Raw genomic sequence first — 18481 nt, forward strand, 5'->3', positions numbered from 1 at the left:
CAATTTGGTTTAAATAATGCAAAAACACAGTGTTGGAGAAGAAAGTAAAAGTGCAATATATGTTCTTGCTCAGAACATATGAAAGCTGGTGGTTCCTTTTAACATGAGTCTTCCATATTCCCAGTTAAGTTTTAGGTTGTAGTTATTATAGGACTCTCCCTCTCTCTCGCTCTCTATACCATTTGTATTTCAAATACCTTTGACTATTGGATGTTCTTATAAGCACTATAGTATTGCCAGTCTAATCTTGGGAGTTGATAGGCTGGAAGTCATAAACAGAGCTGTGCTTCAAGCATTGCGAAGAGCTGCTGGCAAACGCAGGAATGTGCTGTTTGAATGAATGCTTACGAGCCTGCTGCTGCCTACCACCGCTCAGTCAGACTGCTCTACCAAATCATAGACTTAATTATAATAACACACAGAAATACGAGCCTTAGGTCATTAATATGGTCGAATCCGGAAACTATCATCTCCAAAACAAGACGTTTATTCTTTCAGTGAAATACGGAACCGTTCCGTATTTCATCAAATGGGTGGCATCCATAAGTCTAAATATTGCTGTTACATTGCACAACCTTCAATGTTATGTCATAATTATGTTAAATTCTGACAAATTAATTGCGGTCTTTGTTAGGAAAAAATGGTCTTCACACATTTCGCAACGAGCCAGGCGGCCCAAACTGTTGCATATACCCTGACTCTGCTTGCACAGAACGAAGTGACACAATTTCCCTAGTTAATATTGCCTGCTAACATTAATTTCTTTCAACTAAATATGCAGGTTTAAAAAAATATAAGAAAGAAAGGCATTGATGTTTATGGTTAGGTACAAAGACAGTGCTTTTTTTGCAAATGCGCTTGTTAAATCATCACCCGTTTGGCAAAGTAGGCTGTGATTCGATGAGAAATTAACAGGCACCTCATTGATTATTTGCAATGCAGGACAAGTTAGTTAAACTAGTCATATCAACAACCATGTGTAGTTAACTAGTGATTATGTTAAGATTTATGTTTTTTATAAGATACGTTTAATGCTAGCTAGCAACTTACCATGGGTCCTTGCTGCACTCGCCTAACAGGTGGTCAGCCAGCCACGCAGTCTCCTCGTGGAGTGCAATCTAATCGGCTATAATCAGTGACCAAAAATGCCAATTACCGATTGTTATGAAAACTTGAAATCGGCCCTAATTAAATCGGTCGACCTCTAGTCAGGACTCTGTGTAGGCCAGTCAAGTTCTTCTACAGCGATCTCGACAAACCATTTCTGCACGGACCTCGCTTTGTGAACAGGGGCCTTGTCATGCTGGCCTTCTCCAAACTGTTGCCACAAAGTTGGAAGCACAAATTCATCTAGAATGTCATTGTATGCTGTAGCGTTAAGATTTCCCTTCACTGGAAGGGGCCTAGCCCGAACCATGAAAAACAGCCCCAGACCATTATTCCTTATCCACCAAACTTTACAGTAAGCACTATGCATTGGGGCAGGAAGCCCTCTCCTGGCATCCGACCAAACCCAGATTTGTCCGTCGGACTGCCAAGAGGTGAAGCGCGTTTCCACTGCTCCAGAGTCTAATGGCGGTGAACTTTACACCACTCCAGCCGACTCTTGGCATTGCACATGGTGATCTTAGACTTGTGTGCGGCTGCACGGCCATGGAAACCCATTTCATGAAGCCCCCGACGAACAGTTGGGAGCTTCATGAAGCTGACGTTGCTTCCAGAGGCAGTTTGGAACTCGGTAGTGAGGGTTGCAACAGAGGACAGAAGATTTGTACATGCTTCAACACTCGCGGTCCCGTTCTGTGAGCTTGTGTGGCCTACCACGTCGCGGCTGAGCCGTTGTTGCTCCTAGACATTTCCACTTCACAATAACAGCACTTACCACTTGACCAGGGCAGCTCTAGCAGGGCAGAAATTTGACCAACTGACTTATTACAAAGGTGGCATCCTATGACGGTGCCACATTGAAAGTCACCGAGCTGTTCAGTAAGGCCATTCTACTGCCAATGTTTGTCTATGGCGATTGCATGGCTGTGTGCCCAATTTTATACACCTGTCAGCAATGGGTGTGGCTGAAGTAACCAAATCCACTAATTTGAAGGGGTGTCCATATACTTTTGTATATATAGTGTACATTGACTTCATTCTCCATACTCATACCTGTCCATGAACTGAAGAACAAAGTCCTCAAACTCTGCAGAGGCTGAGCACATCTCTCTCTCCACCTCTGTCAGGTCGCTCCTTTCATGAACAGCAGATGAACAGTCCACCAAAGGCACAAGAGTCGCAAACGTAGCAATGAATTGGAATGTTATCTGCAGAAAGGAGGGAGAGCAAAAGTTAGACCTGCAACACACACGCACTTCCAAATTGATGACAATCTCTGTATCCAAGATAACCCAGTGTAGGCCTACGAGAGCATCTTCTTTCCCCTGAACTCCATTACTCACCATGCACTTGCTGAAGTCGTTGGGGTCGACCCCGGGAAGGGCCCGCATGAGGAGGGGTAGCATGTGTGTGGGGCCCTCGGGGAAGCGCTGGCCCCCAGACACCAGGCTGCGAGCGACGCCGATCATACAGCTCAGGGTGGCAGTCAGTTGGTGGGGCTCTGTCAGTGTTTCCATAGCAGGGTACGTTCTATAAAGAGAGGACAAGACAGAATTGAGAAGCATAATGTCAAATACTGCCAAAAATATTGTGATATGATATTTTGGCTATATTGCCCAGCCCTAAGACAAATAGCTTTGTTTACTGTTTTTGTGGTATTTGTATTAGAACTTTAGTTAATCTGCCTCTTGGAATACAGAACCCCATTCCAATTCTTTCCTCTAACCTCTACCCAGTGTTTGCCATAGATTAGCCTATTTTCCAGGCGGAGCACACAAGTCCTGATTTAATATTCAGGGAGTCTAAAGTTAAATAGAAATCAACTAAAGGGTTGAAGGCTTTAGGCATTGGGGGACAACAGATGTTGTGGGGCCCGCCCCATCTATACAATGAAAGAGGAAACACTGCCCATCCACTAATCAGACAGACTGTTTGATTTGACTCACTTCTCCAGCACTGGTGGTATGACAAGTTCGGGCCTCATGAGGGCCAGGTTCTGCAAGGCCTGAGCAGCATCCAGACTACCCGTCTTACTGAACATGGCCAGCAGCACCGGCTGCATCATACTCTCCACGAACGCTGTGATGTCCGCCTCTGTCATCTTGTGGCTGTCCGGTACCGGCGTGAGCCACGTGGGTTTCCGGTAGCGCTCCCGGTGGAGCCGCCGCACCACACTGGCTGGGAGGCGCTGCAGCAGCTTCATCAACTTCATCTGGAGATAGAGAGACAGAGACAGGTGTGAGGACATGAAAACAGAGACTGGTGTGAGGACATAAAGACAGTGACAGACAGGGTTAGAGAGACACTGGCTGAGAGACTGGTGGGAGAACATAAAGACAGAGACCGGTGGGAGGACACTAGCTACACTAGTTCATTTAGCAGACAAGATCTGCTTAGAATTTCGTGGCATTATTTCATAGTATGAAGAATACAATTGAACAAAGCTGAATAAAATAGAAAGGATATTTTCTCCAAATGATTTGAGGGAGTGCGCACATGTGGTTATTCTGTGTTGAGCAGTTAACATAGGAATACCTATTTATTTATGCTCTATTTGACAAGTACTTGATAATGCCTAGAATTTCACGGTGGTATCCCGTGTGGCCGTAATGCACCCTAAACAAATCCATGCCTTTTGCGGGCAAGTGGCCATTATGCCCTTCTCCCAGAGTGCAGTGCGCTCCATCACGTGATCGGGTCTTTCTCACAGGCTACAAGTGAAGACCGAACGGGAATCAACTGCGCACATCCTTATTCAATTCAGAGGTGCATATTGAAGATATTTGAAGAACTGTCCATATTTACTTTTCGTCAGCCAACAAGATGAGTAGGCCTAACGAACAGTAAAAGCACTAGCCTACGTCAATCTACTATCCCCCATAGTACAAAAGTTGATCTATTCTATTCTGTCCGAGACATAAATATTCCAAACATAGCCTTGGACATTTGTGGGATGCGATACATCCCAAATTAATAAAACAACTAGCATCAAAAAAACTTTTTTACGCAATGTGGCTGACGCAACAGACCAGAACGTTTAGCTTAAAATGTTGATAAACTATTAGGCTATTTCTTCACATTATAAGCGCAGCAATGAGCACACAGCAGTAGGCTATAAGCGGGAATGTTCCATTAGTGGGAAAACACTTGTCAAAAATGACCAATAATGCGATTATGCATGTAATGTAAAAGGTGCATTTTTATGGTGAAAATTATCTTCCCCAAACTTGAAACTCACGCGCTGCTTATAGTTAAAGAAAGGTAAAAAGTAAAGCAGCTTAATTTTAAGTCATTTGGCCACATTAGTTGTGATGCAAACCTTATTAAAACATATAGTTCTACGGGCTAGGCTACATGAGGTGTGCGACTATGATTAGAAAAAGTTGCAAAAAAAGGCATTGTTTGTTACGCTGGGCATCATTCACAAGTGATAATATATAATTCACAAGTGATAGGCTAATATTTTCACCCATCAACCTATTCCTGATTTAATTTTGTCTTTACATATACTAAATAATATGTGTGAAATTTGGTTTGATTTAGAACGGACCATTATCATGCACCTGTCTCAAAACAGGGGCAGCGGGGAAAAAATACATGTCATTGATGCAATTAAATAGTGACACTTTTCCCTGTGGTTTATTTTCATGCCAGCCAGGTAGGCTATACTCCTGTTGTAAAGACAAGCAATGTGCTTAATATTAGGAAAGTTGAGAAATAAATATAGTAGCCCTAGCCTATAGAAAGCTGATCCTCCTCTTTTTAATAAAGGCCATCACTCTGTTTTTTCATGCAATTGCATAGCCTATAGAAATGTTGGCAACATGAGCTCATGGCCTCTCATGAAGTGTTTGATTAGATTATCGAATACATTTGCATTGATGTCATAGTGATTAGATGTACAATAGAGTGCTGAGTACCAGACAGTTAAAGTTTGGTAGGCTACTAATGACCATCAGCAGCATCAGAGCTTGGAGAAGCCTAATTACAGTGACTAAACGGTCATGTGGAATTTGACTGCCTTCATGACACATGACCGCCGGTGTGGTGGTAATACAGTCACCGCGACAGCATGGCCTTAGAACCAATAACCCGTCAGGACAGCATGGCCTTAGATTGTGCACAGTTTTATCTCTATATAAAGACCGACGGACTAAGATCTGAAATGTCTGTCACAGATCCAGCTCCATAACTGGCTGACGGAATGTCAAATGTCAGGCCAAAGTCAGTTTATTAATGCTAAACAAACCCTGTGTCTTTCTATGTCACTTCAGTGATGACCATTACATTACACAATACAACTATTGCCAAGCCAGTACACATAGTGCCCTCAAATTGGACACAGGTCCCAAGAATGTCAGGTTGTCTGTACACATTCATCTACTTGCAATAAAACGTCAACATCTGAGGGGTCAGGAGAGAATCTCACGGGTTGCTGGGATTTCCCAGCAACAAAACGGGGTCACAAACAAAACTCTCCCTCCAGACCTGGGTTCAAGAACTATTTGAAATCTTTCAAATACTTTTAATGTTCACTTTAGCTGGAGTGCCAAATGAGCACAATGTACACTTTTATGAACATTCTATTGAGTCAGACATGCTCAAATCGAGCCCAGGTTTAGTATTTGTAATGGTATCTGAACCCAGGTCTATGTCCCTCACCCATAAATAAAGATTTGTGTATGACTGAAGACACTGCCTATAGCCAGAGGCTCTGGTCTGATGGAGGGGGGATGTTCCTAGAACAGAATGGCGTGTGCCCCCGATATCAGGTTAACCGTTTATAGCACGGCTGGTTGCTGCCTCTCTCTCATATGTCATCAGGGTGTTATTTCTGAACTAGCAGTACTAACAGATCCTGAGCCTTCCAAAGAAGGCATCCACAGGAAGTGAGATTTCCAGTGACTCACCAGCCAGCGTCCATGGTTGGATGGGTGGAAGAAAGATGTGATGCTGTTGAAAAGGCCACTGAGCTGTGCCTGGGCTTGCTTACTGGGGCCTCCCTGCAATCACAGAAACAGATGCTTAACATAAAAAAAAAAAATATATATATATATATATAAAAAAATAAACACTCAGCAAAAAAAGAAACGTCCCTTTTTCAGGACCCTGTCTTCAAAAATCCAAATAACTTCACAGATCTTCATTGTAAAGGGTTTAAACACTGTTTCCCATGCTTGTTCAATGAACCATAAACAATTAAGGAACTTGCACCTGTGGAATGGTCGTTAAGACACTAAGATCTTACAGACGGTAGGCAATTAAGGTCACAGTTATGAAAACTTAGGACACTAAAGAGGCCTTTCTACCGACTCTGAAAAACACCAAAAGAAAGATGCCCAGGGTCCCTGCTCATATGCGTGAACGTGCCTTAGGCATGCTGCAAGGAGGCATGAGGACTGCAGATGTGGCCAGGGCAATAAATGGCAATGTCTGTACTGTGAGACGCCTAAGACAGCGCTACAGGGAGACAGGACGGACAGCTGATCGTCCTCGCAATGGCAGACCACGTGTAACACACCTGCACAGGATCGGTACATCCGAACATCACACTTGCGGGACAGGTACAGGATGGCAACAACAACTGCCTGAGTTACACCAGGAACGCAGGTCCAGGTAAGGCAGGTCCTCACCAGACATCACCGGCAACAACATCGTCTATGGGCACAAACCCACCTTCGTTGGACCAGACAGGACTGGCAAAAAGTGTTATTCACTGACGAGTTGCGGTTTTGTCTCACCAGGTTTTGTCTTCGCGTTTATCGTCGAAGGAATGAGCGTTACACCGAGGCCTGTAATCTGGAGCGGGATCGATTTGGAGGTGGAGGGTCCGTCATGGTCTAGGGCAGTGTGTCACAGCATCATCGGACTCAGTTTGTTGTCATTGCAGGCAATCTCAACGCTGTGCGTTATGGGGAAGACATCCTCCTCCCTCATATGGTACCCTTCCTGCAGGCTCATCCTGACATGACCCTCCAGCATGACAATGCCACCAGCCATACTGCTCGTTCTGTGCGTGATTTCCTGCAAGACAGGAATGTCAGTGTTCTGCCATGGCCAGCGAAGAGCCCGGATCTCAATCCCATTGAGCACGTCTGGGACCTGTTGGATCGGAAGGTGAGGGCTAGGGCCATTACCCCGCAGAAATGTCCGGGAACGTGCAGGTGCCTTGGTGAAAGAGTGGGGTAACATCTCACAGCAAGAACTGGAAATCTGGTGCAGTCCATGAGGAGGAGATGCATTGCAGTACTTAATGCAGCTGGTGGCCACACCAGATACTGACTTTTGATGTTGACCCCCTCTTTGTTCAGGAACACATTATTCCATTTCTGTTAGTCACATGTCTGTGGAACTTGTTCAGTTTATGTCTCAGTTGTTGAAACTTATGTTCATACAAATATTTACACATAAGTTTGCTGAAAATAAACGCAGTTGACAGTGAGAGGACTTTTCTATTTTTGCTGAGTTTAAATAAAATTACATTGTTCTTTTCCTTAACCTTATTTAGGGGTACTATTGCGTCTTGTTAAAGTATTTTTATGGCACGTGAACAAGTACAGTGAAATGCCTTTCTTCCAAGCTCTAAACCCAATAATGCAGTAATCAATAACAATGTAAAACTAAAAATAAGTTAAGGTACAACAAAAACACATGAGGAAGTAAGTAACCATACAGGGTCAGTTTCAGTACCATATTTACAGTGTGCAGGGATACTGGAGCGATAGAGGTAGATATGTACAATATAGGGTTAAGGTGACTAGGCATCAGGATATATGATAAACAGAGTAGCAGCAGCGTATATGATGATTGTATATGAGTGGGTGTGGCTGTGTCTAGTGTCCGTATAAATGTATGTGCATATTATGTGTGTGTGTGAGCTAATGATGGAGTGTGTGTGTGTGTGTGTGTGTGTGTGTGTGTGTGTGTAGGGCCCTGTGAGTGTGCATAGACTGTGCAAAAATAAAAATATACAATGCAAGGGTCAATTCAGATAGTCCATGTAGCCATTTTGTTAGCCATCTTATGGCTTGGGAACAGAAGCTGTTCAGGAGCCTGTTGGTGTCAGAGTTGATGCACCGGTACCGCTTGCTGTGCGGAAGCAGAGAGATAGAGGTCCTGGATGGCAGAGAGCTCGGCCCCAGTGATGTATTGGGCTGTCCGCACCGCCCTCTGTAGCACCATGCGATCAAAGGCAGTGCGATTGCCATACCAAGCAGTGATGCAGCCAGTCTATATGCTCTCAATGGTTCAGCTGTAGAACCTTTTGAGGATTTTACGGCCCATGCAAAACCTTTTCAACCTCCTGAGGGGGAATAGGCACTAACTCCCCTTCTTCATGACTGTGTGCGGACCATTTTAAGTGCTCGCCTCTCGTTTCCTGTAGTCCACAATCAGCTCCTTTGCCTTGCTGACGTTGAGTGAGAGGTTGTCCAGGATCCAGTTGCAGAGGGAGGTGTTCAGTCCCAGGGTCCTTAGCTTGGTGACGACCCTGGAGGGGACAATGGTGTTGAACGCTGAGCTGTAGACAATGAACAGCATTCCAAAATAGGTATTTCTCTTATCTAGGTGGGTGAGGGCAGCGTGGAGTGCAATTGACATTGCACCGTCTATGGATCTGTTGGGCCGGAGTGGGTCTAGGGTGTCTCGGATGCTGGCGATAATGTGTGCCATAATCAGCCCCTCAAAGCACTTTGTCCATATAAATGTATCCCACAAGTTGCTACAGGCCAATAGTCATCGTGGCATGAAGCCTTAAGGGTTCTTGGGATCAGGGATGATGGTGGTCATCTTAAAACATGTGGGAATTACAGACTGGGACAAGGAGAGATCGAAAATGACTGTGAAAATGACTGTGAAAACCTTACTCACGTCGGCTTCAGAGAGCGAGATCACCCAGCCCTGTGGGTCGGTGGCGGCCCTCACAACCGGCACGATGTTATCATTGTCAAAGCGTGCATAAAAATTCTTTGAGTTTATATGGTAGCGGCATCGTTGGGCAGATCACGACTGGTTCTTCCTTTGTACTCCGTAATGGACTGTAGCCCCTGCCACATGCGGCAGGTGTGAGAGCCTCTGTAGTATGATTCCACCTTATTCCTACATCATCAAATGAGCAAAAGGATGACTCTGGAGGTCACAGCGGGACTTCTTGTACTCGTTCCTGTCCTCAGCCGTAGCTTCAGGGTTGTCTACGGTATCCTTGTGTGCCGTAGCCCTGTCCTTTAGTTTAGCACCAAACTCTCTGATAAACTAGGGCTTAATGGTATTGCATTGTATGATTACAGTATTTCCCTCCCCCCCTCTAAAAATACATATACTTCATTTCTATCAGCCAATTATACATGAAAAAAACTGAAATGAACTTGGAGAAATAAAAAGGATTGATTGGGCAACACAGATTGTGTACAGTGACTGACCAGTAAAGCTGAGACCCAGAGGACCACATGCCCGACGTCGTAGGCGTTTGTCAGGTATCTGGGAACCAGCATCTGACTGGTCCCCACCGGGAGGTTCAGACTACGTAGGATTCTGGTGAAGATCTGGAATCAAAAAGGAGCAAAAAGTGTGAAACAATACATTATTGTTCTTTCATTGAATGTGTTGTCCAATGCAGTGGTTCCCAACTCCAGTCCTCGAGTACCCCCAGCAGCATACCTTTTTTGTTGTATCCCCGGACAAAAAAACCCACCTGATTCAACTCATTGAGGTCCTGATGATTAGACAAGGTGTGCTTGTCTGGGGCTACAATAAAAATGTGAACTGATGGTGGTACACAAGGACAGGAATTGGCAACCATTGGCAAATTACATTCTGATCACAGGATACAGTGCATTCGGAAAGTATTCAGACCCCTTGACTTTCCCCACATTTTGTTACGTTACAGCCTTGTTCTAAAAATTATTCAATCGTTTTTTCCCCTCATCAATCTACACAATACCACATATTGACAAAGCAAAATCATGGTCAGATTCTTTAGGTGCCTTTTGGCAAACTCCAAGCGGGCTGTCATGTGCCTTTTACTGAGGAGTGGCTTCCGTCTGGCCACTCTACCATTAAGGCCTGATTGGTGGAGTGCTGCAGAGATGGTTGTCCTTCTGGAAGGTTCTCCCATCTCCACAGAGGAGCTCTGGAGCTCTATCAGAGTGACCATCAGGTTTTTGGTCACCTCCCTGACCAAGGCCATTCTCCCCCAATTGCTCAGTTTGGCCGGGAGGCCAGCTCTAGGAAGAGTCTTAGTGGTTCCAAACTTCTTCCATTTAAGAAATATGTTGGCCACTGTGTTCTTGGGGACCTTCAATGCTGCAGATTTTGTTTTTGGTACCCTTCCCCAGATCAGTGCCTCGACACATTCCTGTCTCAGAGCTCTACGGACATTTTCTTCGACCTCATGGCTTGGTTTTTGCTCTGACATGTACTGTCAACTGTGGGACCTTATATAGACAGCTGTGTGCCTTTCCAAATCATGTCTAATTAATTTAATTTACCACAGGTGGACTCCAATTAAGTTGTAGAAACATCTCAAGGATGATCAATGGAAACAGGATGTACCTGATCTCAATTTCAAGTCTCATAGCAAAGGGTCTGAATACTTATGTAAATAAGGTATTTCCGTTTTTTATTTTTGATAAATTAGCATTTCTAAATACCTGTTTTCGCTTTGTCATTATGGAGTAATTTGTGTAGATTGATGAGGATTTAATTATTTTTAAATCCCTTTTAGAATACGGCTGTAACGCAACAAAATGTGGAAAAAGTCAAAGGGTCTGAATACGTTCCAAATGCACTGTATATTGTTTTTAATTCATATTTTTGGGGCTACTCAAAATGAATAAAAAAAATGTTTTTTCATTAATTCCATTACATCACATTTGAGATCAGGTCCTGTTGGCATAATTAAGTCAGATAACAGTGACGTATCTGTATCAAAACACGCTAAAAGACAAGCCAGGAGGATCAACAGGGAAATGTGATACAGTAGTTAATGCCACTAACAGGTATCACTTTCAATGGCTGTCTGGTCATGTCTAGTCTGCTATAACATGCACACCAACAACCAATGGTCACAGGTCAAATGATCAGGGATAAGATCTTTGCAGAAACGACCCTTTCCCCTTCAATGTTTTGCAGATCTGAAGGGTCTGGAAAGGTTTAAGCAGTACAGTGCTGGAGCTTACACCTTATAGATCTGCAAACATGAAAGTGTTAAAGAACGACTGGCCCTAAAAAACAACTAAGCCCTTTGAAAACAGCTTATGTGGCATCGATATGAGTCAGAAATATTGATTCTAGTGTCACAATTGAGTACAAAGTGTAAATAGGATCATTTTGGTCAAAAAGTCAGTCTRGTCTAAAACAGAGTTTGGAACCCTAGTGCATCACAATGGGTAAATGAAGGTTGGGTTTGGATTACAATGTCGTCAACATGCCCCCTTTTGCCCATTAACACGTGGAGGCACCGTGTTCTCTGGGAAAAGACAACCATCAAACCTGAGACTGGTGTGTTGTTGGTAAGTAGCTATATTTAGTTTATAGCTAGCTATCTACATGTCATTAGTTGATAGGCTATGCCCCTATGATACTAGGCTATAATAATGTGATGTAACTAGCTACATATATAGCCTCTCCCTAACGTGTAACATGAGAGGAAGATTTTCATTCCTAACATTGCACCTGAAGACAGGTTTGATCCCTAGCTAGCTCATAATCAAGCAAACGTGACATGTTTGATGCAGGTTGCCAGCTTTCTTTCAATAACTCAACTGGCTAGCAACTGTCCTTGTTTGTTGTGATTGAAAGGCAAAGACACACCAAAGAAACACCCACAAACCAAAGACAACTCTTGTTTTTATTCTGTCACTGCCAATAGCATTTCTTAACGAGCATTGATGAAAAACGAGGCCAAATCAGGAAGTAAAGTTGACTTTAAGGCCAAGGGGAAGGGAGTGAATTGGGACCTGCTGGAAGAGACCAATGGTGTGATGGGGTAGGGTGGAATTGATGGGGTAGTTTTATAGGAACAGCTAGACAAATGTGTCCTTACCTTGGGTATATAAGGGTCCCAGTCAATGTAGCCAATGTTGTCGTTGGCCAACCGGGCAAACAGGTTGACAAGATGCTGAGGAAAACATTCATTGAGGAATAAGCTATCGAATCGTTCAACGTTTCTGTCAAAAGTAATGATGGAAACTGTACTACAATAGCCTGGTGCCAGATCTGTTTGTGCCGTCTTACCAAGACAGCACAATCAGATCGGGCATCAGGCTAATACTACCACACACACCGGGCATCAGGCTAATACTACCACACACACACCGGGCATCAGGCTGATACTACCACACACACAGTGTCAATCAAGTGAGTGATGTCTAACTTACCACCTCCCAACCTGGAAGGTTCTGTACTGCCACCCACAAGCTGATGAGTTCATCAAACCATAACCTGGTGAACATCAAACAGTCTGTCAAACACCATACTAACGCTTACTGTGCTACACACACACACAACCAATGTCATACGTGTGGCAGTTACAGCATGCTCAAGATATTATCTTGCCTTTCATTAGAGAATAACAATTGTGATCATGTTTTGGGGGTAACAATGAAATGGTATTTTAAAAATTGTCAAGTTTTGGGATGTCGTAGAGATGAACAATTCTGGAATCCTTCCTGTAATCATGACGGAATAAGCAGTAAGGGAATCCACCAAATGGGATTTATGAAAAACCTGGGAACTTTTGGAAATTTTCCATTAACTTTGCGACCCTATGACGTGGTGGAGATGTGTGTGCGTGCGTACGTGTGCGTGTTCTCACTTAAAGCCCTTGTGGTGCAGCTCTGGGGGTAGGGTGGTGGGGAGGAAGAGCTCAAAGTATCCTATAGCTCTCTGCATGGTCACATCAAATGGACAGAGCAGTGGACGCCACTCCTCCAACATCTCCTGGGTGGCCGACTCCGGGAAGTACCTGAAGAATAAAACACTTATATTATTTATTGGAATACAGTTTGGTGTAATGTGTATGAGCCATATGCCTACAATCTAAAGACAATTTCTATATACATTAARTTCCACTCGCCAAGGACTAACAATATGCATATGGCAATAGAATGTATATTTTCGCTGCTATGGCTTAGCATTCCATTTGTACACGGTATATTAAGCAATGGCAGTTAAGCTGGTGTTTAGTTTAGCTAATGGAATCAGATCATGAGAAGATGTGTGAACACAATGTCAACAGCACTTCAACCTCAGAAGAGATGTTATGCAGGGTTATAGCCCTCCACCTCACCTCACTCCATCTCTATTCAATTCAAAGGGCTTTATTGGCATGGGAAATACATATACATTGCCAAAGCAAGTGAAATGGATAAACAAAAGTGAAAAACAAAAAGTGACCAGGAAATATTACACAAACACACAAGCTACAAAAGAACAAAGACATTTCAAATGTCATGTTTAAATAGTGTTGTAACAATGAGCAAACAGTAAAAAAAGGGAACATAAATATGTTGTATTTACAATGGTGTTTGTTCACTGGTTGCCCTTTTCTTGTGGCAATAGGACACAAATCTTGCCGCTGTGACGGCACACTGGTGTTTCACCCAACAGATATTGGAGTTCATCAAATTCTTTTATTCATTCTTTGTGGGTGTGTGTAATGAGGGAAATGTGTCTCTCTAACATCGTCATACAATTGTCAGGAGGTTAGGAAGTGCAGCTCAGTTTCCACCTCATTTTGTGGCCGGTGTGCACATACCCTGTCTTCTCGAGAGCCATGTCTGCCTACGGTAGCCTTTTTCAATAGCAAGGCTATGCTCAATTGAGTCTGTACATAGTCAAAGATTTCCTTAAGTTTGGGTCAGTCACAGTGGTCAGATATTCTGCCACTGTGTACTCTCTGTTTAGGGCCAAATAGCATTACAGTTTGCTCAGTTTTTTTGTTAATTCTTTCCAATGTGTCAAGTAATTATCTTTTTGTTTTCTCATGTGGTGGTGTCTAATTGTGTTTCTGTCCTGGGTCTCTTTGGAGTCTATTTGTGTTTGTGAACAGAGCCCCAGGACCAGCTTGCTTAGGGGACTCTTCTCCAGGTTCATCTCTCTGTAGGTGATGGCTTTGTTATGGAAGGTTTGGGAATCGCTTCCTTTTAGGTGGTTGTAAAATGTAACAGTTATTTTCTGGATTTTGATAATTAGCGGGTAACCGGAATAATTCTGCTCGGCCTGCATTATTTGGTGTTTTACGTTGTACAGAGAGTCTCAATTTGGTGTTTGTCCCATTTTGTGAATTCTTGGTTGGTGAGCGGACCCCAGACCTCACAACCAAAGGGCAATGGGTTCTAAACTCAGCAAAAAATAGAAACGTACTCTCACTGTCAACTGCATTTATTTTCAGCAAACTTAACATGTGTAAATATTTGTATGAACATAAGATTCAACAACAGACAAACTGAACAAGTTCTATAGACATGTGACTAACAGAAATGTAATAATGTGTCCCTGAACAAAGGGGGGGGGTTCAAAATCAAAAGTAACAGTCAGTATCTGGTGTGGCCACCAGCTGCATTAAGGACTGCAGTGTATCTCCTCCTCATGGACTGCACCAGATTTGCCCGTTCTTGCTGTGAGATGTTACCCGACTCTTCCACCAAGGCACCTGCAAGTTCCTGGACATTTCTGGGGGGGAATGGCCCTAGCCCTCACCCTCCGATCCAACAGGTCCCGGAAGGGCTCAATGGGATTGAGATCCGGGCTCTTCGCTGGCCATGGCAGAACACTGACATTCCTGTCTTGCAGGAAACCACGCACAGAACGAGCAGTATGACTGGTGGCATTGTCATGCTGGAGGGTCATGTCAGGATGAGCCTGCAGGAAGGGTATCACATGAGGGAGGAGGATGTCTTCCCCATAACGCACATCATTGAGATTGCCTGCAATAACAACAAGCTCAGTCCGATGATGCTGTGACACACTGCCCTAGACCATGACGGACCCTCCACCTCAAAATCGATCCCGCTCCAGAGTACAGGCCTCGGTGTAAGCGCATTCCTTCGACGATAAACACGAATCCGACAATCACCCCTGGTGAGACAAAACCGCGACTTGTCAGTGAAGAGCACTTTTTGCCAGTCCTGTCTGGTCCAACGATGGCAGGTTAGTGCCCATAGGCGACGTTGTTGCCAGTGATGTCTGGGGAGGACCTGCCTTACAACAGGCCTACAAGCCCTCAGTCCAGACTCTCTAAGCCTATGGCGGACAGTCTGAGCACTGATGGTAAGAGTGTGCGTTCCTGGTGTAACTCGGGCAGTTGTTGTTGCCATCCTGTACCTGTCCCGCAGYTGTGATGTTTGGATGTACCGATCCTGTGCAGGTGTTACACGTGGTCTGCCACCGCGAGGACGATCAGCTGTCCGTCCTGTCTCCCTATAGCACTGTCTTAGGCGTCTCACAGTACAGACATTGCAATTTATTGCCCTGGCCAACATCTGCAGTCCTCATGCCTCCTTGCAGCATGCCTAAGGCACGTTCACGCAGATGAGCAGGGACCCTGGGCATCTTTCTTTTGGTGTTTTTCAGAGTCAGTAGAAAGGCCTCTTTAGTGTACTAAGTTTTCATAACTGCCTACCGACTGTAAGCTGTTAGTGTCTTAACATAAATTGTTTATGGTTCATTGAACAAGCATGGGAAACTGTGTTCAAACCCTTTACAATGAAGATCTGTGAAGTTATTTGGATTTTTACGAATAATCTTTGAAAGACAGGGTCCTGAAAAAGGGACGTTTCTTTTTTGCTGAGTTTATAACTGATTCAAATATTTTTAGCGAGATCCTAATTGGTATGTCAAATGTTCCTTTTGATGGCATAGAAGGCCCTTTTTGCCTTGTCTCTCAGATCGTTCACAGCTTTGTTGAAATTACCTGTGGCGCTGATGTTTAGGCCGAGGCATGTATAGATATTTGTGTGCTATAGGGCAACGGTGTTTAGATGGAATTTGTATTTGTGGTCCTGACAACTGGACCTTTTTTGGAACACCATTATTTTTGTCTGCTTTAGGCCCTCCATGGTTGGGGACAGAAGTCCAGATCATCAGCAAACAGTAGACATTTTACTTCAGAAAGGGTGGGGCTTAAGCTGCAGCCCTGTCTCACCCCACAGCCCTGTGGAAAGAAATGTGTTTTTGCCCATTTTAACCGCACACTTGTTTGTGTACATGGATTTTGTCGTCTGTTTTCCCCCCAACACCACTTTCCATCAATTTGTATAGCAGACCCTCATGCCAAATTGAGTCTAAGGCTTTTTTGAAATCAACAAAGCATGAGAAGACTGCGTTTGTTTTGTTTCTTTGTCAGTTAGGGTGTGCAGGGGAATACGTGGTCTGTCATACGGTAATTTGGTAAAAAGCCAGTTTGACATTTGCCCAGTAGAAAATGTTCGAGTCTGCTGTTAATGATAATGCAGAGGATTTTCCAAAGGTTGCTGTTGACGCATATCCCACGGTAGTTATTGGTGTCAAATGTGTCTCCACTTTTGTGGATTGGAGTTATCGGTCCTTGGTTACAAATATTGGGGAAGATGTCAGAGCTAAGGATGATGTTAACGCTTAAGGATCGGACCCTTTTAAACATTTTGGCCTAAAATGTAATTCCCAAATCTAACTGCCTGTAGCTCAGGACATGAAGCAAGGATATGCATATTCTTGATACCATTTGAAAGGAAACACTTGACTTTTGTGGAAATGTGAAATAAAAATAGGAAACTATAACACAGACCTGGTAAAAAAAGTTAATACAAAGAAAAAAACATGTTCTTTTGTACCATCATCTTTGAAATGCAAGATAAATGCCATAATGTATTATTCCAGCCCAGGTGTAATTTAGATTTTGGCCACTAGATGGCAGCAGTGTATGTGCAAAGTTTAAGACTGATCCAATTAACCATTGCATCTGTTCAAAAAATGTAGTATCAAGACTGCCCAAATGTGCCTAATTGGTTTATTAATAACTTTAAATTCACAACTATGCACTCTACTGTAAATTGGACAGTGCAGTTAGATTAACAAGAATTTAAGCTTTCTGCCAATATCAGATATGTCTATGTCCTGGGAAATGTTCTTGTTACTTACAACCTCAAGCTAATCACGTTAGCTCAACCCACTGATCCTGTAGGAGGTTAAAGAGTTTAAGTATAGCCAATTGGAATTTGTGGTCTGTAAATGTTATAATTTCTATTAGGATACCATCAACACCACAGGCCTTTTTGGGTTGGAGGGTTTGTATTTTGTCCTGTAGTTCATTCAACGTAATTGTAGAATCCAGTGTGTTCTGGTAGTCTTTAATAGTTGATTCTAAGATTTGTATTTTATCATGTATATGTTTTTGCGGTTTGTTCTTTGTTATAAATATTGGATTAGCAGTTTATTTACATTTACATTTAAGTCATTTAGCAGACGCTCTTATCCAGAGCGACTTACAAATTGGAAAGTTCATACATATTCATCCTGGTCCCCCCGTGGGGAATGAACCCACAACCCTGGCGTTGCAAGCGCCATGCTCTACCAACTGAGCCACACGGGACCGTTCATCCGTTCATCTCCGTTTTGTATAGATAACTCTTTGTTGTTTGTTTAGCGTTTTCCAATTTCCCCAAAAGTGGTTAGATTCTATGGATTCTTCAATTACATTGAATTCAATTACATTAAATTACATATTTTTCCGTAGTGTATTTCTGTATTGTTTAGTGATTCACCATAGTGAAGGCGTAGACTCAGGTTTTCTGGGTCTCTATGCATTTGTTTCAATTTCTTTTAGGTTTTTGCATTCTTCATCAAACCATTTGGGGCCCCCGAGTGGCGCAGCGGTCTAAGGCACTGCATCTCAGTGCAAGAGGCATCACATCTGGCTGTGATTGGGAGTCCCATAGCGTTTGGCCGGGGTAGGCCGTCTATGTAAATAACAATTTGTTCTGAATTGCCTAGTTAAATAAAAAAATAAAAAACATTTGATAGGGAAGTTGAGGTCAAATATACTGTTTAGGCATTCTACTGCCAAGTTCACACCTTCACGATTACAGTGAAATGTTTTGTCAAGGGAAGTTGTCTAAAAGGGATTGACTGTTGTTGCCTAATTGTTCTTTGGTAGGTTTCCACACTACTTTCCTTCCTTGTGTGGCATTTATTAATATTATTCAGTTCCTTTGGCTTTGATGTCTCATGATTGAGTATTGCTCTGTTCAGGTAGACTATGATTTTGCTCTGATAGGGGTGTCAGTGGGCTGACTGAACACAGAGACTCTGAGTTGAGGTCAGTAATAAAGTAGTCTACAGTACTACTACCAAGAGATGAGTTATAGGTGTACCTACCATAGGAGTCCCCATGAAGCCT

The 18481-nt window shown here is 43.3% G+C and overlaps 1 protein-coding gene across 1 annotated transcript in view; it reads right to left on the bottom strand.

Annotated features, from left to right (window-relative positions):
* The window catches only part of LOC111968069 (proteasome activator complex subunit 4B-like), a 77468-nt gene that overhangs the window by 34600 nt on the left and 24387 nt on the right, over positions 1 to 18481 (bottom strand). The window contains 8 exon segments of the mRNA XM_023993601.3: positions 2161 to 2315; positions 2451 to 2637; positions 3054 to 3319; positions 6018 to 6110; positions 9525 to 9647; positions 12149 to 12223; positions 12483 to 12546; positions 12920 to 13069. Coding sequence (XP_023849369.1) covers positions 2161 to 2315; positions 2451 to 2637; positions 3054 to 3319; positions 6018 to 6110; positions 9525 to 9647; positions 12149 to 12223; positions 12483 to 12546; positions 12920 to 13069 — 1113 coding nt within the window.

This window comes from Salvelinus sp. IW2-2015, linkage group LG8 (genome assembly GCF_002910315.2).
Source record: "Salvelinus sp. IW2-2015 linkage group LG8, ASM291031v2, whole genome shotgun sequence".
In the NCBI taxonomy this organism is placed as follows: domain Eukaryota; kingdom Metazoa; phylum Chordata; class Actinopteri; order Salmoniformes; family Salmonidae; genus Salvelinus; species Salvelinus sp. IW2-2015.